The sequence below is a fragment of the Ovis aries genome, chromosome 3 (genome assembly GCF_016772045.2).
Source record: "Ovis aries strain OAR_USU_Benz2616 breed Rambouillet chromosome 3, ARS-UI_Ramb_v3.0, whole genome shotgun sequence".
Taxonomy (NCBI): domain Eukaryota; kingdom Metazoa; phylum Chordata; class Mammalia; order Artiodactyla; family Bovidae; genus Ovis; species Ovis aries.
The window spans coordinates 166189793-166214464 of NC_056056.1; the positions used below are offsets into that span (position 1 = coordinate 166189793).

General features: G+C 39.1%; 1 protein-coding gene across 6 annotated transcripts in view; it reads right to left on the reverse strand.

Moving 5' to 3' along the window:
• CDK17 (cyclin dependent kinase 17) overlaps window positions 1–24443 on the reverse strand; it is a 108783-nt gene extending 84340 nt beyond the window's left edge. For 3 of the 6 annotated variants that reach the window (XM_027967633.2, XM_042247101.1, XM_060413073.1), the window contains exon 1: window positions 23869–24443. Coding sequence is in view for 1 of the 6 variants with exons in the window: in XM_042247099.2 (XP_042103033.1) it covers window positions 23000–23189 (190 nt within the window). In the remaining 5 variants the exon portion in view is untranslated. Of the gene's footprint in view, window positions 1–16794; window positions 16945–22999; window positions 23371–23868 lie in introns of those variants that run through there. The other 3 variants (XM_042247100.1, XM_060413072.1, XM_042247099.2) reach the window with 3 other exon arrangements.
• Window positions 24444–24672: the final 229 nt, after the last annotated feature.

Consider the following 24672-nt stretch of genomic DNA (forward strand, 5'->3'; position numbering starts at 1 on the left):
ATGACATGACCATCAATCAATAGCCTTACAGAGGAACAAATGAGTCAGAGCTTCTACTATACCCTCAGTTGTCTTCTTAAACACTGCACACAGAAGACTCTGCAAGCATGCAATCATCTACGTGACCCAAAATACTTTAACGTAACCAATTTTTTAACTGCAATTGGCATATGATTTGAACTTTCCTTTCTAAATGGAGTGCTAACAAACTGTAATAAAACTTTTACACAGGTTTAAAAAACATTCTTAAACTGCAAAAGAATTTAACCAGAGAAAAGGAAAGAACCAAACTCAGTATTCCAGTTAAACAAAAATTTTATTGTATAATCTTATCAGCCTATCTCTGTGAATGTGATCTTTTTAAAATAAGGTTAAATTCCACTGAGAAACGTTTTATTTCATTCATATACAGCAAATACTACTTGAAATATGTAGATACCAACGAAGATTTGATTACTGTATATTAGTTCAGTTCAGTCGATAGTCGCTTCCGACTCTTTGCAACCCCATGTACGCAGCACTCCAGGCCTCCCTGTCCATCAACAACTCCCGGGGTTTACTCAAACTCATTTCCATTGAGTCGGTGATGCCATCCAGCCATCTCATCCTCTGTCTTCCCCTTCTCCTCCTGCCTTCAAACTTTCCCAGCATCAGAGTCAAATGAAACAGTTCTTCGCATCAAGTGGCCAAAGTATTAGAGTTTAAGCTTCAGCATTGGTCCTTCCCATGAATATTCAGGACTGATTTCCTTTAGGATGGACTGGTTGGATCTCCTTGCAGTCCAAGGGACTCTCAAGAGTCTTCTCCAACGCCACAGTTCAAAAGCATCAATTCTTTGGTGCTCAGGTTTCTTTTTAGTCCAACTCTCACATCCACACATGACCACTGGAAAAACCACAGCCTTGACTAGACGGACCTTTGTTGGCAAACTCATGTCTCTGCTTTTGAATATGCTATCTAGATTGGTCCTAACTTTCCTTCCAAGGAGGAAGCGTCTTTAAATTTCATGGCTAGAGTCACCATCTGCAGTGATTTTGGAGCCTCCCAAAACACTAAAGTCTGTCATTGTTTCCCCATCTATTTGCCATGAAGTAATGGGACCAGATGCCATGATCTTAATTTTCTGAATGTTGAGCTTTAAGCTAACTTTTTCACTCTCCTCTTTCACTTTCATCAACAGGCTCTTTAGTTCTTCTCTTTCTGCTGTAAGTATGGTGTTATCTGCATATCTGAGGTTATTGATATTTCTCCCGGCAATCTTGATTCCAGTTGTGCTTCATCCAGCCCAGCGTTTCTCATGATGTACTCTGCATAGAAGTTCAATAAACAGGGTGACAATATACAGCTTTGACATACTCCTTTCCCTATTTGGAACCAGTTTGTTGTTCCATGTCCAGTTCTAACTGTTGCTTCTTGATCTGCATATAGATTTCTCAAGAGGCAGGTCAGGTGGTCTGGTATTCCCATCTCTTTCAGAATTTTCCACAGTTTATTGTGATCTACACAGTTAAAGGCTTTGGCATAGTCAATAAAGCAGAAGTAGATGTTTTTCTGGAACTCTCTTGCTTTTTCCATGATCCAGTGGATGTTGGCAATTTGATCTCTGGTTCCTCTGCCTTTTCTAAATCCAGCTTGAACATCTGGAAGTTCACGGTTCATGTACTATTGAAGCCTGGCTTGGAGAAGTTTGAGCATTCTTTGGCATTGCCTTTCTTTGGAACTGGAATGAAAACTGACCTTTTCCAGTCCTGTGGCCACTGCTGAGTTTTCCAAATTTGCTGGCATATTGAATGCAGCACTTTCACAGCATCATCTTTCAGCATTTGAAATAGCTTAATTGGAATTCCATCACCTCCACTAGCTTTGCTTGTAGTGATGCTTCTTAAGGCCCACTTGACTTCACATTCCAGATGTCTGGCTGTAGATGAGTGATCACACCATCATGATTATCTGGGTTGTAAAGTTCTTTTTTGTATAGTTCTTCTGTGTATTCTTACCACCTCTTCTTAATATATTCTGCTTCTATTAGGTCCATACCACTTCTGTCCTTTATTGTGCCCATCTTTGCATGAAAAGTTCCCTTGGTATCTCTAATTTTCTTGACGAGATCTCTAGTCTTATCTATCGTTTTCCTCTATTTCTTTGCACTGATCACTGAGGAAAGCTTTCTTATATACTGCATATAAAAATTAAAAATAAGTATTACAGAATTTGACCTGATGCTGGAAAACCAATTTTTGTTTTTATCATGCTCTGGCACAAGGTTTATAGTGAGCTCCTAGGCACCTGAGCACATGTTCACTTATATGATTGCTTCCATAACAGCAAGCTGAATGTATGATTAAAATCCAAGTCATTAGGTATGCAATCAATAGGAAAGAAAACCTAACAGTACCTACCAAGGTTCTCCAGAACTCATGAGTAGTAAGAGTCAGTAAAATGGGTATGAACTCATTGTTACTGAACTCCAGAATATATTTTACTCTAACTTTATTCAAACATGGTGGGGAGCGGGTCCATTATTTAATTACCGTGAGCAAGTGTATTTGATTTAATACCGTTTTTTAAAGTGCCAGGAGCATCAAAGTGCTTCTCAAGGAGTCCAAAATAGACTCTTCTTTGTGGTGCCAACTGCTTCCAGAAATACGGCTTCTTTTACCAAAGAGATATAACACCAATTAAGTTTTTCCTAGATCCCTAATGTGTATTTGCCTTCTGTGTACTCACTGCACTAGCACTTCTATCTCTCTTGATATCCTTAGTGGAAAAAAAAAAAAAAGACAGAAAGGTTTCTACTCTTTTTCTATTATTTCTGTAAGCAGAAGGGATTAAATTTAAAAATGATTTTCACTGATTAAAAGACTCCTCTTACTTCTCAATAATCATTGTTCTAGAATGGAGTAATTGTTATAGTTTACTACTCAACCTGACACTGGTTTTGATCCAAAATTTGATTTACCAGGAACTGCTTGAAAGACTTGTTCAAATGAATCAGTCTCAACATGAAAATTATGAGCAATTCTCCATAAGGTTAACCAGGTAACTCACAAGTTTATGCATTCCCTATACACTGGGAAATGATTAGGAATGTACAGAAAATAACTAGTACCCAGTGATATTAATGAACAATTTTTCTCTCAACAAATGAGATTTAAGTTTAGGTACTTCCCTGCCCACTAGTTTCTCTAGCATTATCATGTAAGAAGGTGTCTATAATAAATTCAGTGGAAATAAGTACTTAAGATTATTAATGTGAATTTAGGTAAAATATGTGCTTCCCTGGTAGCTCAGTTGGTAAAGAATCCACCTGCAATGCAGGAGACCCTGGTTCTATTCCTGGGTCAGGAAGATCCCCTGGAGAAGGGAGAGGCTCCCACTCCAGTATTCCTGGGCTTCCCTTATGACTCAGCTGGTAAAGAATGCACCTGCAATGAGGGAGACCTGGGTATGATCCCTGGGTTGGGAAGATCCCCTGGAGAAGGAAAAGGCTACCCACTCCAGTATCCTGGCCTAGAGAATTCCATGGACTGTATAATCCATGGGGTCACAAAGAGTCGAACACCACTGAGCAATTTTCACTAGATAAAATATATTTTACCTGTTAAGAGATCTGGCCTTTAGTCAATTTTCTCCTCTTGTGCAAGCCAAAGTAATAAAAACCGTGCTTTGGCTAACAACAAAAAGAGACAAAATTAGCCTTTGACATTATATAATTTTTCATCAATCCTTTTAAAATATAAAATCTCTGTGAGACTACCAGAAGTTAACATTATCAAGGATAATTATCCTTTCCCAATTTTATGTAATAGGAAAAGGAGTTAATAATATGATGTACCAATCTATTCTAGTGCTTTATTTACATTAATTTCTTTTAGCTATCAAAGTAACCCTGTAATATTATTTAAATTGTCCCCATTTTATATATCTAAAGAAGCTGTCACCGATGACTTAAAAACTTGCTCAAGGTACAGCAGAAGAGGCAGCTGGAACCCAAGTAGTGTAAGACCCTACCAAGTTCATTGTTCTGAACTAACAAATCCAGAATAGGGTTTAACACATTGCTTCACTCAATAAATATGAATTGGCTGGGTGCTTAATGGGCTTCTCAGATGGCGCTAGTGGTAAAGAATCCACCTACCAATGGAGGAGACCAAAGAGATGTGGATTGGATCCCTGGGTTGGGAAGAACCCCTGGAGGAAGGCACGGCAGGCAACCCACTCCAGTGTCCTTGCCTGGAGAATCCCATGGACAGAGGACCCTGGTGGGCTACAGTTCATGGGGTCGCAAAGAGTCAGACACAACTGAAATGACTTAGCATGCACGCACAGATGCTTAATAGATTTCCTTTTTTCTAGGAGTTATAAAAATCAGCTTTTAAGAAATAAGGCACATACTAATCCTTTTCCTTTTTCTTCTTTTACCTAGAGAATATAGTCCCTACACTATGTTGTTGGAGAAGGCAATGGCACCCCACTCCAGTACTCTTGCCTGGAAAATCCCACAGATGGAGGAGCCTGGTAGGCTGCAGTCCATGAGGTCACTAAGAGTCGGGCACAACTGAGCAACTTCACTTTCACTTTTCACTTTCATGCATTGGAGAAGGAAATGGCAACCCACTCCAGTGTTCTTGCCTGGAGAATCCGGGGGATAGCCTGGTAGGCTGCCGTCTATGGGGTCGCACAGAATCGGACACGACTGGAGCGACTTAGCAGCAGCACACTATGTTGTCCTTATTTTCATATACATCGTTTATGTAGCATCTTCCGATTTGTTTCTAATTAGTTAAAGTATGAAGTAAGAAAATCTGCAGGCAAATGATGTCTTGCTGTTCTTGTTTTAAAATTCCATTTCCTTGGAGGACCTAGATCTAAGAAGGAAGATTCACATAAGTGTTGGACAGGACAAAAAGGAGAGCAGTTTAAAAAAAAAGTCACTCTCTAGAGTAACTTATAAAGAAGAGGCAATGCGAAATTGGAGCATACCTCATTCTTTCTGCTAAGTTCTATTAATAAAAGATTCTATTAGCAACTGTATATAACTTTAGTTACCTAATTTGATTTTCATGAAAGACTTGAGTTGGTAGTTAAAAAGTGCTCTGCCCATTTTTACAAATAAGGAAAACAGTCAAAATGTTAACGAATTTGCCTAAATTCTTATAGTTAGCAAGCCTTATCATTTCCAAAAGCAGGAGGGGAACATTAAAAATCAAAGCCTATAGCTCCAAGGCTCTTCACAGAAGACAGCCAGAAGTAGATTCAAGAAATAGAATTACTATTTCAGTGCATTACTACAGCTTAACAGACATAGTCCCTAAGAATATCTAATACAGAGAGGATGATCAAGGGCAGGATTAGGATCCAATTTCCTTTTGCTCTAAAGCAGAGGTTCTCCAAGTGTGGTCCGTGGAATCTTTAAAGGGGGCCGGTACTTGTGTTAGCTGCTCAGTTGTGTCAGACTCTGTGTGACCCCCATGGACTGTGGCCTGCCAGGCTCCTTTGTCCATGTCCATGAAATTCTTCAGGCAAGAAAACTGGAGTGGGTTGCCATTCCCTTCTCCAGGGGATCTTCTCAACCTAGGGATCAAACCCAGGTCTCCTGCATAGAAGACAGATTCTTTATCGTCTGAGCCACCAGGGGGGAGTTCTTAAGGTCAAAAGTATTTTTACAATAATACTAAAAACATATTTGCCTTTTTAGCTTTTCTCTCATGAGTATAAAGTGGAGTTTTTCAGATTACATTTCACATAATATTGCAATAGAGTGAAGTATAAAAGATATGAAAAGCTGTCTTCTACTGAGATAGACATTAAAGAGATTTGCAAATATGAAAACAATGCTACCCTTCTCACTGTATTTTTTGAAAATAGTTTTCATTTATTTGCAACCCTTGTTATCTTTAAGTAAATTACTGTAAAAATTAAAGAATTTTTTAATACTGAGACCAAAAAGGTTGAAAGCCACTGGTCTAAAAAGCTATCTATGTTCAACCAACCCTGAAATCTAAAATCTGGTCTTCTAAACTGATTTACTCACCAAGATAAGTGAGCTATGTAAATGGAAAGTTCCTGAGTTTCACGATATTAAAAACTCTAACAACAGAAACATTTAAAAAATCTTTGTGTCTCTACCTACCCTCATCACACTCATATCCCCCAAAAAGTGCTGCATTAAGTCATTTCTTCACTGTACATTTCTAAATCAACACTATACTTTATACCTAAATTACATACAAGTTTCTATAATACCACATCACCTCAAAATAAACTGAACAGGAATGTTAGCCCACATAATTCAAAAGGTCAGACTTTGTCACATGGTGACAAATAATGACCTCACTAACATAAAGATATTCTGTAAGGCTCAGGTAATCATTCACTCTTCCAACCACGTCCTAACTTCAACAGAAGGGAAGTTAAAAAAGCATTTTAGGAAAAGAATCATGTAAAATACACATTTAGATATTTAGAAGGTCACATTCCTATGGCTATTAGAAAAATAAAACTTCTACTCCTTTAAAAAAAAAATCACACATTTTTAAATTACCAAATAATGTATTGTTTTTATATGTTTTATATATTTATATGTTTTTATATGAAGTACAAATGTCACAAAATCATCTACTTTTATCCATGATTCACTGAGAACGTTACCATACTTGGCACAAGATAAATATGAATTTGTTTTTGATGTTTAAAAAAAGGAAAACTGTGTAGGCAACTTTCTAGCCTCTCTCTCCAATAAACATCTGAACTAGATAACTGAATGTGTTATCTTGTCATTCCATAACTTGTGATACAATAATAGCTTCACTTTTTTTTTTAAACTAACACTTCATTAAAGCTTTCATAAGATAAATTCTACTGGATAGTGGCCAACTTTCCTCAGCAACACTGGCATTAAAAATGCCAGCACCTTCCAATCTTCTGGTAGTTGTTCTTTGGGGAAGAAAGGGCTGATTAGGGGGGAAAACACTCTGACAAAGTGGTCACTTAGTTTTAAAGATAACACAAAATATCCCCCAGAAGGATCTTTCTAAGAATGAATCATGTATCAGTTGATCTCAAATTTTTAAAACTATCAGAAAAGCCTTCTTGTGATTTTTGAGGAAAAAAAAAAAAGTTAATCCTCTATACCACATTACTTGCTAAATGGAAAATTAGAAACTGCTCACATTCCAATACTAAGAGGGAGGGCGCATATACAACCAGTCAATTAACAAGCACACTTAATTTACTTTATAAGATCTATAGTAGAGGTTAGGGTGTAAGAGTTCAATCAAAACATTCAGAAGAAATTTGCACCTGACTAACCCCCATAGCTACAATGTTGGTATTTTCCACAAGTTTTTCTCCCTAGCATTTTCTAGTCTACTAATTCTACTTATTTAGGAAATCTTTACATATTAGAAACAAGAAAAGTAAGGAACTAAATTAGATGAACACAACTGAAGAACAAAGATGGTAAAATGTACCTTTTTAAAAAAGTAACCAAAAAAGGTTACCTATAAGCACACAGAAAAATATTTTAAAATGACAATTCCTAAGTATCTCCTTTAGGTGAAATTAAATGGATTCCAGTTAAAGATTCCAGACAATAAGGGCCTAGATCCTCTCTTCTTTGCTTCGCTTTGCTTACTACCTATTCAGTCAGTCACAATCTCAAAAGCTAAGAGGTAACATATTCTATATCTAATTAACAACTGTGGTAAAATGTTAACTACATACAAGTTTGGCTCTGGTTAATGAAGGGTTTATAGCATGTCCACTTGGTGAAAGGCAGCGTAAGCCTCACTCAAGTTCAAATCTTTTTTCCTTCATATAGACATTAAGGAGAGTGAGAAGTAGAATGTTGAGAAAACCAACCTGAGTTTTCGCTTGGAAGAAAGGAATTAACAAGAATGTGAGATATACATTAGAATGTATATATATGTGCCTAGCACACAGTAGGCATTCAACAAATGTAAAGAAAGAAAGTGAAAGCAACCCTGTCGGACTCCTTGCAACCCCACAGACTGCAGTCTGCCAGACTTCTCTGTCCATGGAATTCTCCAGACCAGAATACTGGAGTGGGTTGCTGTTTCCTTCTCCAGGGGATCTTCCCAACCCAGGGAATGAACCCAGACCTCCTGCATTGCAGGCAGGTTCTTTACCATTTGAGCCACCAGGAATGTTAACTTTCTCCCAAATTATGAGCAGCAAATATAGACACTATATATAAAATTGCTGGCTATACACCAATGACCTACTTTCCTCAATCACAGACAAAATAAGAGATTAAATAACTTTTATGGGGTAATGTCGGGGCAAGAGGTAAAATAACTTCTAAGAAAATATTCTTAATTTCAAATAATTACCCTGCAAACAGAATTGCCCACTAGGCAATTCTTATGTGAAGAGTATCATGACAGAGCAAATAGTTCTGTGAAAAGTCTATCTTTTTGTACATGTATAAGAACTGCTGAATGAAAATTCATCACTGGGGCCAATATGTCTTTCTCCTTTTAGGCATGAAAGGGTTTTGTGTCCTGACCCCATTTATTTATCGTCACATCTCCAGAGACCACATAACAACATCCTGGTTTTCTTTCTACCTCTTGGCCACTCCTCTGGTGGAGCGGGTAGCCGGATGGCTGGCTGCCTCCCTGCCTCTCTCTCTCACACACACCCATCAGTCTCTCTCACTCACTCACTCACACACACACACAGTACAGCCATTAAGCACTGAACTCTTGAGGCCCAAGTATATTTCTTCTTACTATACTGCAGACTCATGTGCGACCCCACAGACTGTAGCCCACCAGGGTCCTCTGTCCACAGGATTCTCCAGGCAAGAATACTGGAGTGGGCTGTGCCACGCTCTTCTCCAGGGGATCTCCTCCACCCAGGGATCAAACCTACGTCTCCTGCATTGGGAGACAGCCTCATACATACAAGCAACTACTTAGGTGTCTCAGTAATGAAGTTAGGCTTCATTCCTCAGGAGGGAGAAAAAAAAAATGTCAAACTCTTCACCAAGAGAATGCACTGTCTTTGTAGACAGGCCTAAGGATTAGACTTTTTACAAACAGATTTTCAAACTTACTGTGGTTCTGAACGGGCACCGAGAACTGAAACCATCTGCACCCAGAGTTTACAGTCCACATTAACATCACATTCAGCTGTCTTCAACAACACTTTACTATTCCAGGAAACTCTTGCCCAAGCAGATAAGAAATGCAAATAACTTCATTGTTCATTCCAGGAACTTCACCAAAACCCCATATAAAACATCAGACTGTTCAACTTTTCAATAAATAGTAGCAAATGATTGTTTACTTTCCAAGATTCTGGAAAAAAAAACTCACCTCAAAATCCTTGCTTTACTATGTCTATCAATCCTAAACTATAACATCATGACCTCTACTAATTCTAATCAAGCTCCTACACTGAAATACCTGCATTAAAGATTTCAAATCTTCAATAAATATTCCAACTTCGTTCTCCTTCCTAACTCTGCTGTTCTTTTCACCCATACACACACCCCTCTTGTCCCAGCAGATTCTACCAACTCAGGAAAGGTGGTATCCTCCTTTACTATCACAAGCAACAAACTCACCAGGTTACTTTGGGTAGTATTTCCTAGGAACCGACATTCCACAGCACTACCAGATAGTTTCTCAAATGTCTGTTAAAATTCGGTTCAGCAAGGCTAGTTTCAAGTACTATGAGGAAAACATGAATAGCTATACAAAATGGTGTAAGAAATCAGCACCCTGTATTTAGCAACACAAGCTGACACTACTGGTTCCAGTCTCTTAATGAATTAAAACTAATTTCTAAATAAAATGAAAAAGAGATTACTGACATCAAAGGGGCCATAAAACGAGTGAAGGGTTCTAAGGAAGATAGACGATAAATCACAGAGAGGTTTAATAATCTAAATAGGAATCAAAGGAGAAATAGGAAGGGGTAAAAACTAAATATATGAATAATCCACAATGATAAACATCTGGAAGAAAAAATACTGCTAAATATATAACAGTATAGCAGTGAAAAGAAACTCTGAGTCTTCATTTCTGTAAAACTTTTAAACCGTGATTCAGAATTAAGATACAATGAAATGCTTAATGTATTTTCTAGAAAGTCGAAACTTCATACCCACCAAGAGTAACTGTATAAAGATTTCTTCTACTATAAATCATTTAAAGTACCAATAAGGTTACAAGCATGCTTACACAGGCATGAAAGAAAAGATTAAGCATTTAAAATGACTCAATAATTGGGAGGAACTGAAGAATTCAAACTTTTAAGATATAAGTGTAAAAAAGGAAATCACAAGTACTGGAAGAAAATATGGATGAATTCCTTCACAACCTTGGAATGGTGAAGACTTTTCTAACTATATTTCAAAATCCAGAAACACTAAAAAACTACCATATAAAAAAGGAAAAATCTGCATGAAAAAAATCAGAGAATCTATACATAAACACTTGCAACCCATATCACAAACAAGGCTAATCTCCCTACAGGGAACTAGATTCCATACGGAATCTAGAAAGATGGTACTGGTGAATTTATCTGCAAGGCATCAATGGAGAAACAAATACAGAGAACAGACTTACGGATACTGTGAGAAGGAAGGAGAGGATGAGATGTATGGAGCGAATGACATGGAAACTTACATTACCATGTGTAAAATAGATAGCCAATGGGAATTCAATGTATGTCTCAGGGAATTCAAACAGGGGCTCTGTATCAACCTAGAGGAGGGGGATGGGGAGGGAAATGGGAGGGAGGTTCAAGAGGGAGGGCTATTGTGTACCTATGGCTGATTCATGTTGATGTCCGACAGAAAACGAAATTCTATAAAGCAATTATCCTTCAATTAAAAATAAATTTAATTTTTTTAAGTGCTAATACCCTTACAGAGAACTCCTGAAATTAACAAGAAAAAGGCCAACAACCAAACAGAATAAAGAACATGAACATTAACAGAAAGGAAAACTAAGTTAAATACCCATTAGACATATTAAAAAAATGTCATTCATGATGAGACAAACACCACAGTGTGAGTTATACCAGTTCTTAAAAAAAAGTTTTTAGATACATCTAGCAGAATTACAGAAACACCTATCTGTACTTTTTAATAAATGTTTTATAATAGTTTTAGATTTACAGAAAATTTTCAAAGATAGTACGGAGTCTCCCTACACCACAAACTTAGCTTCTGCCATTAAGATCTTGTATTACCATGGTTTGTCACAATTAATGAATCAAAACTGACATATTATAATTAACTAAAGTCTTTATTTAGATTTTATTAGTTTTTATCTAACGTTCTTTTGCTGTTCCAGGGTCCCATGCAGCATACCACATTACAGTATAATCACCTTCTCAGGCTACTTTAGGCAGCGACAGTTTCTCAGACTTTCCCAGTTTTGGTGACCCTGGCAGTTTTCAAGAGTCCTGTTCAGTTATTTTGTGGAATACCCCTCAATTGAGATTTGTCTGATGCTTTCCTCATGATTAGCCTGGGTTATAATTTGGGGGAGGAAGACCACAGAGGTGAAGTGCTATTCTCAACACACTGTATTATTAATGTAATTTATGACTGCTGAAGTTAACTCTCTCACCCTATTCAGGCTGCTATAACAGAGTACTTTAGACTAGGTGGCTTATAAACCACAGAAATTTATTTTCTCACAGTTCTACAGGCTGGGAGGTCCAAGACCAAGGCTACCGCATAGTCAGTATTTGGTGAGAGCCCCCTTTCTAGCTCACAGACTGCTGTCTTCTCATTGTGTCTTCACGGAACAAGGGATCTCGTAGATTTCTTACCACTAATTCCATTCATGAGGGCTCCACCCTCATGGCATAAGCATCTCCTAGGGGTCCCACCTCCAAATACCATTACACTGGGGATTAGGATTCAACATAGGAATTTTAGGGAAATACTTGCTCTTAGACTATGTTGCTATTGTTATTGTTCAGTCACTAAGTCTTGCAAGTCTCACTAAGTCTTTGCAACCCCATGGACTGCAGCACCTGGGGCTTCCCAGTCCTTCACTATCTCCCGGACTTTGCTGAACTCATGTCCATTGAGTCGGTGATGCCATCCAGCTATTTCATCCTCTGTCGCCCTCTTCTGTTCTCAGTCTTTCTCAAGATCAGGGTCTTTCCAATGAGTCAGTTCTTTGCAACAGGTGGCCAAAGTATTCGAGCGTCAGCATCATCCTTCCAAAGACTATTCAGGACTGATTTCCTTTAGGACTGACTGGTTTGATCTCCTTTCTGTCCAAGGGGCTCTCAAGAGTCTTCTCCAACATCACAGTTCAAAAGCATCAGTTCTTCAGTGCTAAGCCTTCTTTATGGTCCAACTCTCACATCTATACACAACTATTGGAAAAACTGTAGCTTTGACTGTACGGACCCTTGTTGGCAAAGTGATATTTCTGCATTTTAATATGCCATCTAGCTTTGTCATAGCTTTCCAAGGAGAAAGCATCTTTCAAATTTATGGCTGCAGTCACCATCCACAGTTATTTTGGGAGTCCAAGAAAATCTGCTACTGTTTCCACTTTTCCCCCAACTACTTGTCATGAAGTAATAGGACTGAATGCCATGATGTTAGTTTGTTGAATGCTCTTGGATGATAAATTATCTATTTGCTTATGGAAACAGTAAGCATATGTTATTCATTTGGCAAAATAATGGCAGAAAATAGGAAACAACACAAAGATCCCCACAGAACTGTGTGACCATATAGCCAATAGAAGTACAACCACCATTAAAAATAAAGGAAGATCTTCATACATGAAAAAAGCCTCCAAACTAAAATATACATTTATTTACATTTGCAAAAAAACACTTGAAAAATAAGCAGGATACTAAAAGAAATGTTTACCTATAAAAGGTGTATGAGGAAAAACAAGAAGAAAGCAAAACAGGAAACAAAAATTTTGTGTGTCTCTATACATACTTCTAGGTTTATAATCACACTGGGTGCATGCTAAGTAAGACAATTCAGTTGTGTCTGACTCTGTACCACCCTACCAACTGCAGCCTGCCAAGCTCCTGTGTCCATGGGGATACTCCAGGCAAGAATCCTAGAGTGGGTTGTGGTGCCCTCCCCTCCAAGGGATCTTCCCAACACAGGGACAGAAATTGCATCTGTTACGTCCAACCTGCATTGGCAAGCAGGTTTTTTACCACAAGCACCACCTGGGAAGCCCCATAATCACATTACTTATTCCCCCAAAATTTAATTTTAATATTGAAAATAATTTTTAATGCCTGCAACTGTAAAAAAAATTTTTTTTGAAGGGTTCAAATAGAATGAGGAAGGGAGAGAATCATTTCTGAAGAGTAAGTATATTATGAGATAAGATAGCTCCCACTTAGGGACAATTATGTACCAAAAATTCATTGCAAGCTTTAATAAAAAAAAAAAATCCTGAAATGTACTATACCTGCTGCTGCTGCTAAGTCGCTTCAGTCGTGTCTGACTCTGTGCTACCCTATAGACAGCAGCCCACCAGGCTCCCCCATCCCTGGGACTCTCCAGGCAAGAACACTGGAGTGGGTTGCCATTTCCTTCTCCACTATACCTGCTAAAATTACCCTATTCTCAAAACATAACTGTATTACTATTAGACAAATAATTATAGTGCTGTAAAATCACCTTTGTTATTAGCACAAAGATAAAGTCTAAAGAACTACAAAATCATCTGTATAAGCACAATATTTGTGTTATTGACTTGTAAGCTGATACTTAAGGTTAATTAAAAGTATCTGTCATTTCTACAAGCTATAAATTTACTACTTTTTTCTATTTCCCCAAGAAAATGATGAAACCAATTTCTAACATACAGGAACATATTCTCATTGGAAGATAAAAATGGCAGGGGTCTGCAAATAAAAACCCACATCCAAGTGCACCTAAGAGCCAATAAAATAATTTTCATGTCTCTGAGGTGAACCAAAGCAGAGAACAAGGGCACAGGGAGCTCTTTTCAAGTAGGAAAGCAATCCTCTAAGGCCCCCATCACAAAAAGCTGCCCATTCAACACTCAGAAGTAGCTCATTTGCAGCTGTTCACAAAATTTTCCCAAAACGCACAGTAGAAAAGATTATATTATGGCTAAAAATGTTCTACTGGTGAATAAAATCCAAACTCCTTGCTGGTGTATCTCCCTCTCTGATCTCATCTTCTACCACTATGCCCACAAGCAACCCCTATTTCTCTATTCCTATTATACTACAAGTGGTTGATAGAGAATATATTCTTTTAAAATAATGCTTAGTCTTTATTCATATCTCCTTTTCACCCACTTCTTTTATCTGAGAATGCCTCCCTTTTCTGTATGTAGAGCTAATTATCTTTAGCATCTCCTCTGAGAAATCTACCTAATACCCTTGGCTAAAAGTCATTCCTTCATTCTCTTCAGGTTAACTATTTAAGTCCACCTTTAGTGAGAGCATGAAATGGATAAAATCTATCTTAAGTTACGTAAGTTTTACTGAGATGCTCTTTACGTGGCATAATCTGGACTAAGTAAATAGAAGTTTATCCTGATTCCTAACACAACTATTATTAGAGGTGTTGACCTATTTAGGGTTAAAATTTTATAGCAGAGAAGACCAGTTTTGAAAAAAAAAAAATGGAGACAATTATATCTACTTTTTTTTTTTGGCCTGTCATTTACAAAAGTAGAACACGTATATAATATCAAAATTATTGGGAGAAAATATTCAGTATCTTTCCATACCAGGCAGGAAGATATAACATGGTGAAAAGTTAAAATAAGCTGGCATTAGTACAAGAATACATGGATCACCAAAACATAAGATCACCAAAATGAATTCTCTGACTAGAAAAGAAAAAAAGCTTTATATGTAGTAATTTGATACAAAGAAAATATCACAAAATAACAACTCTAGTCAAAGCTATGATTTTTCCAGTAGTCATGTATGGATGTGAGAGTTGGACTATAAAGAAAGCTGAGCACCGAAGAATAGATGCTTTTGAACTGTGGTGTTGGAGAAGACTCGAGAGTCCCTTGGACTGCAAGAAGATCCAACCAGTCCATCTTAAAGGAGATCAGTCCTGGGTGTTCATTGGAAGGACTGATGCTGAAGCTGAAGCTCCAATACTTTGGCCACCTGATGCGAAGAGCTGACTCATCTGAAAAGACCCTGATGCTGGGAAAGATTGAGGGCAGGAGAAGGGGATGACGACAGAGGATGAGATGGTTGGATGGCATCACTGACTCTATGGACATGAGACTGAGTAAAGTCTGGGAGTAGGTGATGGACAGGGAGGCCTGGTGTGCTGCAGTCCATGTGGTCGCAAAAAGTCGGGTACGACTGAGCGACTGAACTGAACAACAACAACAACAAAGCTGTAAGGATTTAGGGAATGCTAATAGTCTCCTCCCCAGCAGTTTGAGGGGACAATACAGAGGGAAGGAAAAAACAACAAAAGCCAACATCCTAGCAATCAAAGAAATTCAAATAAAATGGTTACCTTTCTATAAGCAAATTATCAGAAGCAAATATTTTTAAATATTAGTGTCACTGAAAATAGATGTGTAATTATTGGCGGCACTGGTACAACAGGCATTACCAGAAAAGGCTCACAGGCTTCAAGTGGGAAGTCCACGTCTGTATATCTACTCATCCTAAGGAAATGTAAAATGGGGGTGGTGCGTCACATGCTGGAGTCTGTCCTTGCACAATTTAAAAGTGAAAATTTTAAAGTGATAATTTAATAATTATCAACCACTATGAAATGTTTAAATTATTTTGATTAATTGATGATTAACCACTAAAAATTATAGCCATAGGAATTAGTATTAGCATAAAAACTTACATTATAAAAAGGATCCTGGGCAAAAATATTTAACTCCAAATATGAAAAAAGACAAAAGGACTATTTGAAGATCATAACCACTGTAAGGAATTTAAAGTCTATTTTTTACATTATTTTATGTTCTTATATTTAAAAGATTTTCAAAACATAATAATTGAGACTATAAAGGCAGGAAACAGTAAGACACTGGAAAGAAACTAAAATTATTGAACAAGATGAGCATTAGACTGGGGTGGTTCCAATGCTTTGGTAGTCTATGTCAGCAGACTAAAACCTAAGCCAGACGCAATACACTTGTATCTCAGAAAATTAAACTTAAGAACAACCATCCAACTAGGCTTCCTAAATAAGGCAATCACTTATGCTCTAGCCAGTCAAGTTAATTTCCTTTCTTTGCTTCCATGTCTTCTCTATAAAAACCTCCACCCTCCTCCTATTGGTGGAGTACTCCTAACCACTTGCGGCTTGGTACTGCCTGATTCAAATCAAGGTATGCTCAAATAAAGTTGAAAATTTTTAATGTGCCTCAATTTACTGGTTTTTGTTTGGCTGGGTTTTTTTTGGGTTTTTTTTGGCTGCACTGCGTGGCAAGCAGGATCTTAGTTCCCCAACCGAGGATCAAAGCCATGCCCACTGCAGTGTAGTCTTAAACCACTGGACCATCAGGGAAGTCCCCTCAGTTTACCTTTTAACCAAACAAACTAAAATGCAAGATGAAAACATTTACTAAAGTAAATAAAATAACTGGAACAGAAGACTTTTGTACATCAACCTAAGAAAACCTTCCCCCAAACACAATTAAACTAGGAAATATAAAACAGAATAGAAAGGAAAAAAATAAGATGGAATGATGAAAGTTTTTAACCACTTTGTCTTTACTTTAACTTATATGAGTGGTTCCTCCCCTTGGCACTACGCTAATGACTCTAAAATTCAAGAATTACCTGAAATATTCTTTAAAAACCCAAACCCAGAGTATCCCAATTCAGCTGCTCTAGGACAGAGCTTGAAATTTTACACACACATTCAGGCTTCTAGTTTTGTTGTTTTTAATCAACACGTGTGCTTCTGAAGTTCAGGTAAAGGCCACTGACCTACAAATAAGAGAATAAAAACACAGTAAACAGCAAAAATCTAAGCCAATTTTATGACGATGGAAAAATGCAAAGCTAGTTTCTTTTTTTGATGGGTAAGTTGTATTAACTGTTATTCTATTTTGACTTCAGAAAATCTGAGTCACACAAAAAACTCATTAAGAAGGAAAGCACATATACATTGTCTAGACTATTAAGATGTCAAATAAATGGTATAGCACAGAGAAACAGGGCAGATGGTTACAAGAAAAATTTGGTTGGAAATTTTCCCTAAGGAAAAGCTTATCAATGTGCTCACCAGGAAGATTATGACAGTTTTATTCCTAACGGTCATTAGATAAGAAACAACAATGAATATCCTACTTTAGTCCATTAGTCTATGCTATTCCCCTCCTGCCAATACACATAAAGGGTGCAACATACACCTATTAGTAAACTTAACTCACTAACACATTGATTCTCAAATTTGGTGGGAGGCATATTAGAAAATCCACAGGGTATATCTATGGGTTTAAAAAGCCAGAGATGATTTTGACTCAATCATCCTTGTGAATCACTTACTTAGACATTCATCAACCTGAAGCAATGGCTCTGCAAAGCAATTCTAGTATCATAACCAAGTCTTTCCCAGAGTAATAATAATAATACAGAGTAATAAAAATAATTGCTAACTGAGTACTCACTAGGTGCAAGGTACTTCGCAAAGTCTTCTATACATACCATTTAATTTCTATAACGCTATAAAGTAGGGTCTGTCATTCCCAATTTTACAAAAGAAAATGACCCTGAAGAGTTTAACTAGCTCAAGATCATATAGTTATTAGTTATTACTGAAGTAGTCTTTATGAGAAAAAAAAACTATAATCAATTCTAAACTTTACATAATAGAAATGAGTTGCAGAGTTTTTTTCCAAAAAATTATAGCTTAAAGTTAAAATGTCAACCATTTTATAGCTTCCTGGAAAAAAAAGGGGTCAGAGGAAAACAGAAATGTAAATATCTGGAGAAGGAATGGCAAAAATTCATGTTCACAAACTTACAGGCAAAAATTACTGAAAAATACAATGCTAACTTCTGTTTCTGGAGTGATAAAATGTAGGTATATATCATCTTGAAAATTTAACTGATATAAACATTTTCAGCACTTTAAGGCCATATAATAAACAGAGGAATATGAAAAAGCATAAAATCTTACAAGTTGTGAAAACTTGTTTTTTTTAAAATGTCACATCAAGATCTTATCAAGCTATAATCTGATTTCTCAAATCTCATTTTTATAACACTATATCAAAGACATAATTTAAAACTCAATTTTAAAAACCTCAATGAAATGTCTAATTTTAAAAGTTGAGAATAAAAGCAGTTTTTATTTAAGCACAGTAATTTCAATGAAAAGTGTATATATATATAAACTGTAAGGTTAACAGGAATGACATTAAATGCACTGTTCTGAGTGCAATTCTGTATTTTAATGAATTTAAGTCTAGTACTCTATAGCTAAACAGTTGGATTAAGGATGAAATTTTATCCAAATCTTCTTCTTGATATTAACCAATGTTTTTAGACCTTTAAAAATAGTTATTTTATTCACATGGGCTTCCCAGGTGGTAGAGTGGTAAAGAGTTTGCCTGCCAATGCAGGAGAATCAGGAGGCATGGGTTAAACCTTTGGTTCGGAAGATCCCCTGGAGGAGGAAATGGCAACCTACTCCAATATTCTTGCCTGGAAAACCCCATGAACAGAGCTTGGCGGGCTACAGTCCATGGGGTAGCAAAGAGCAGGACACAACTGACCATGCACACACACATATTTTATTTATATATAGATATTGTATTTACATATAGATATTGTAATTGATCTAATCTGTCTAAAAGAAAAATCTTTGAAGATTACATCTCTTTTCTTTTTATTTGCATATATCTCACATGCAATTTAAAAGGCCCAATAATACCAAGTTACTGCCCCTCCAAATTGGCCTACTAACTGCTTCCAGATTACTCTCATAAAAACACAGCATACACAAAACACAGGCTCTTTATTTTCTACTGTATCAAAATTACTTATTTCCAGGCCATAACTAATCTGACTCTAATTTACTAATTCAGTGTTTTTCTCTAATTCCATCACTTCATTCACTCAATTAAGCAATACATACAATGGGGGAAATACCAAAATTTAAAAAGCATGGTCCCTCTGGTGCACAAAGCAGTCAAAAGGGTAAAGACTTGTAAATAATTAATTACAACACAATGTATTAAGTTCCACACAGGGTGCTAATTCGCTTCACTTGTGTCCAACCCTTTGAGACCCTATGGACTGTACCCCGCCAGGCTCCTCTCTTTGGGGATTCTCCAGGCAAGAATACTGGAGTGGGTTTCCACACTCTTCTTCAGGGGATCTTCCCGACCCAGGGACTGAACCTCTGCCCTTGCTGCTACTGCTGCTAAGTCACTTCAGTCGTGTCCGACTCTGTGCAACCCCATAGACAGCAGCCCACCAGGCTCCCCCGTCCCTGGGATTCTCCAGGCAAGAACACTGGAGTGGGTTGCCATGTCCTCCTCCAATGCATAAAAGTGAAAGTGAGGATGCTCAGTCGTGTCCGACTCTTAAGTGATTCCACGGACCACAGCCTACCAGACTTCTCCTTCCATGGGATTTTCCAGGCAAGAGTACTGGAGTGGGGTGCCATCACCTTGTCCGGAACCTCTGCTCTTAAATCTCCCCTATTGGTAAGCGGGTTCTTTACCACTAGCACCACCAGGGAGGCCCCATTGAGCCCTACAGTAGACATAAATGCTATAGCAGGATCACGGTAACTCTGCCGGAATGAATCAAAGACAACTTCCAGGAAGTAACAGTGTCCTCAAAAAAAGGAGAGTTTCTCTCCACGTGTCACAGCACTATAATATCTACGTGCCAGTCTCCTCATCTTTGTATTCTAGCACGGACCACAGTGGTAGTACAGGGTAGACATGTACTTCAGACATGGATGAAGAGATGAATGCATGGATTTCATTAACGATGAAACTATCACAATAAAATTTGGTACCTGTTCAAATAAGGTGAACTAATTTTAACACTTTAAGAAAATTACAGACAACTTTCAATTATCCCAATGTCATGGATCTATAAATCAATCTCCTTACATATAGTGTTCAATACCATATGTTACAGCAGAACATAGCATTATTTATAGTAGGCACCCCACCTATTAGATTTACTGATAGACGTCTACTGATTTTCCAAGTTGGCCAAAAGAGAGGAAAACAAGCTAGGAAAGCTAAGCTGCATCTCAGATATATTTAATATAGTTTTCTGGTCCTTAACAGTTTCTCTTTTCAGGTCAAATATTTTGCAGATATCAAACTGACTGCCACTAAAAAATTTGGGAGCAAAACAATGACAAGAATTCATGAATGACAGTAAAAATTCTTGGCTTAATTTTGTAAGTATCTCACAGAAATCTTTTTTCAAAAGTCAGTCTAACAGGTCCTCTCCCCAACAGTTCAAAGAAATTGCCAACACTATAAGCTGAATGCTAGTAAATTATACTAGGTTTTCTATCGTAGGCTGATTTTACTTCATAGATACTATATAAAGCACATTTTAAGATACCATCAACCTACTGTTTATCTTCATCATTTCAAATGCAAAGTGTCATACTTTGTTTACAAAATACATTTAAAATACTTTTTCCATTTAAAAGACTGAGCAGAAACTACACATTCAAAACTCAAAGAACTGTTTTTCCTTCACCTATGTGAAAGGGGACAACTTTTAAAATAGATAAAATACTCTAAAGAGTATTTTAGAAGCTGGATTTAACTTATATGTCTTTTTTCTATAATACAGCAATATATTCATTACAATTACAATTATAAAAGCCATATAAATGTCATGTCATGATGCTCTAATTTTTATTAAGACTACAGAACAGTAATAAAGATTCAAAATGTAATGCCCTATAAATATTCAGTAATATTAGACAATAACAAAGAAAATATCAGGGCAAAAATTGTGTTCATAGAAAATTTTTTATATTAAGTAACATCATTATCTTCACTTTTGAATGTCTATCTCAGTAGCCATTGTTCACAATATTACAGTGTTTTAGTCAGCACTCTTTCACCAATAGAGGAGAAAAATGCTGCTGAAAATAAGGGAAAAAACAAAGGCATTGACAGTAAATTTTCCATGCCATCTCTTTTCACCATAATCATAGGACTAAACCGGTAAATGAAAACTAAATATATCAACACTTATATACTTTTAAATTTCCTTAGTCAACACAGCTATTTTGTGCTACAAAAAAAATTAGTTTTTCTATTGGTAAAACCAATGACTTATTAGAACAAGATTGCTGGTATACAAAGCTACCACTACCACACTGAATCGCTATAATACACTGAATTAATTATTCTAATTTCATCTTTCCTTACTATTTATCTTTTTGCCTTTTCATTACTATGTATCACTTCTCTTTTCTTCAGGTAATCAGACTCATTTGGCAAGCTGCACTATTTCAAACATCTAACACTAAAAGTGATTTTAATGGACCTGAATCCAAAGATGAGAATACACTACACATTTTATAGAACCTCCTTTTAGTAACAGGCAAATCAGAACAAGACAATTTTTTTAACAAGAATTTAATTCTCCATATTTTTTACTGATTGTAAAGGTCAGGCGAAAATTTGAAAGATACAGAAATGTATTTTTATTCATCTGTAAGTCCCACTACCTAGATCTTTGTTGACTTTTTGGTAGATTTCCTTCTAGTGAGGATAAAACTTCAGGTAACTAATTAGACACTAATAATTATGTAGGGGGGGGGAAATCAGTGTATCCTCAATACAGCCTTTCAATAAAAACATTGATTATTAATGATATGACCTGTTAATTTCACAAAGAATTTAGGGAGTCTTTCAATTCAGACTGATCCCTAAACTGAAGTCCCTTTCACAATTTTTATAGTGTCAACATTTTAATGGCAACAAGCAGCAAGACGTGACTATTCTTAAAATGATTGATTAGCAACAGTGATGTCAAACACATTTCAACATGTTTTTATTTTTGCTGTTAAAAAATCAGTAATATATTTGCACAGTCATTTTAAAACAGTTTAAATTCAAAGACAAATTCTTTGAAGTCCAACATTCAAAACAATCTGTTTTCCTGGCCCATAAGATAATTTACCAGATAAAAGGTTACCGCTTCTACATCTGGAAATCTCATCCATTTAAAAAAAAATTTCCTTAAATATAGCCACATTTTTTCTTTTGTTCCAACCCAGTTTATGGAAGTATGCAGATATTAGGAATACAAAGACTGAAATAACTTCATTAACAAAGCGACATCAACATTTAGTAAATAAACCTACTTAATCTTATAAAAGAACAGAACAAAACCAATTAAATGCTAGCAAGTCCTTTTCTTACAGTATGGTTGAACCTGATTTCTACCTTCTAGAAGGCCCTCCTTTACTCAGGACATCAAAGATCTTAAAAATCCCATTCATTTTCTTCTGTCTAATGGTCAATACGCCTAAAATACAGTAATTCAGATTTGTTACTCTGACCTTACGTAAGAGCCTTTTAAAAGAAATCCTTCAACAAAGACTCGAGAAAGAACCAGCAAAGTTTGAGTAAACAATTGTCTAAGTCAAGCATTTCCTGATAAGTGACAGAAGATCTAGTGGCTGACAGGGATATACTTGCTGGCCCTAGGAACAGTCAAAACTCAAAACAAAATTTGCCACTTCTGTATCTAAAACGTTTATTTGGCTAATAAGTAAAAGGTGATAATTCATGACCAGCGACGTGTCTCTGGTGGACACATTAAATATAGAGGAGGAGCGCCATAGATTTCAGCTACATGCTTTTGCCATTTTTGCAGAAGAAAAGCTAATTGTTAACGGCCATGTGACATTATAAGATCCCAGAAAGGAAAGGGTGGGAGGAAGAAAGAGGAGTTCAAGGCAGTTCAGGGTCAGAACAAGCTCAGACATCCTGTCATTACCAAACGTTCCCCAAGCAGAAGGCATAGTGCTGCTTACCCGAAAAGGAGTGGGTGAGAAGGGAAAAACGAGGGGGAAACCGCAGGAGAGTCAGTGTGGCACGGAGGGGGTGATGGGAGGGAGCAGATCTGGAGCTCTCCAGCCGAGTTGGAGAGCAAAAACCATCGGGCACAAAAACCCTGAGAAAAGCAACTGCGACGCAGACGACAGTACTTGGCAGCCCCTTCATCTCCCCCTCCCCATCGGTTCCTGGGGTTTCCCACCTTCCCTCCACCTCTGCTCTGGCCAACACTCAGGGGTGTGACCCGCCAGCGGGAGGCTGCCCCGAGCTTTGTCTCGGCCGGCTCCCCACGCGAGGGCTCCTCCTCCAGCTCCCCACCCGCGCACACCTCCGGCGTCTCCAAGGAGCTGGAAACGCGGCAGCCGCCGCCTCTTCACCCACCTCCCGCGGACCCGCGCCCCTTCCTTCCCCTCGGGGCTGCGCCGCCCGCTCCCGCAGCTCCACCCCCGCCGAGGGGACCTTTGTGTCTCAGGAGACTTTCTGCCTCTTCCCCTCCTCGGCCTCGCGGGGAGACCGGCCTTCCCCCGGAGACCAAAACGGCAGCAAACACGGACGCGGCGGGGGCTGAAGGCGCCTCCCGCGAAGGAGCCAGAGCGTCAGACACCCACACCCCACCCCACGCCCAGGGAAATGCCCGGGGTCCGCGCTGGACCCCAGGGGCGACAAGCACCAGCGAGCCCCTGCGCCGCGCCGCCCTCTCTCAACTTCCCGACCGGGCCTGAGCCTCCCACGCCCCTACCCAGCCGCTCGCCCCGGCCCCCAGTCTCAAGCACCCTGCGGCCCCACTCCGCCCGGGGTCGGCGGGGCAGGAGGGAAAGCCCCGCGCCGCAGCCGGCCGCCAACTCACCAGCAAGTGCGGGGGCTGCGTCCCGAGAGCAGGGGAGGCGAGGGAGGCGCAGAGGCAAAGCGGCTCCGCCGACGCCCGCGGCGACCGGATGCAGGTCCGGGTCCCAGCCGCTGGCCGACCCGAGGCGCCTCCGACGCGCAGGCCTCCGCCGCCGCAGCCGCCTTCCAGCTCTCGCCGAAGAGTCTGAGCCTCCGGGAGGGGCCGCGGGTCGCTCACGCGTTGCCAAGCCCCCCGGACAACATGGCTCCCGGGCCGCCGAGTCGCGCGGGCGGCCCACTAATCCCCTTGGAGGAGCCGGGGTGGGAGCGAGGCGGGCAGGGAGGCGCCGACGCCCGGCTGAGGCGGCCGGGCCGGACACGGGCTCCTTTTCTCTGGGGCCGCCGGACGGTGCCGAGCCGACGAGACGCTCGCCGCTGCGTGTGCGTCGCTTTCTCACTCGGCGGCTGCGGATTGACGCCTCCGCCTGTTTCCCGGGGGAGAGCGAACGCGAGAGAAAAAAGACTTTTATTGAAACGCTCCAACCAGCAGCAGCAGAGAAAGGCGACCGGCTGCGGGAGCTTCCCCCACCAGCGCTTGAGCCGCTCGCCGCGGGCAGCGCGACCCCTGCCGGTGGCCGCGGTGGGGGCGGGGCCTAGAAGGCGGGGCGGGGTATCCCCGGGAAACCCCCCACCCCGAGGTGGGGGCCCTGTGTCTCAAGTGCCCCGCTTCTGGGGTGGTGAGAGGGCGGTGGGAGAGGTGATGAGACCCCACGAGAGTGAAGGTTAGGCAGTGCCTGTCCACGGCGACTGGAGAAGAAATCTGACT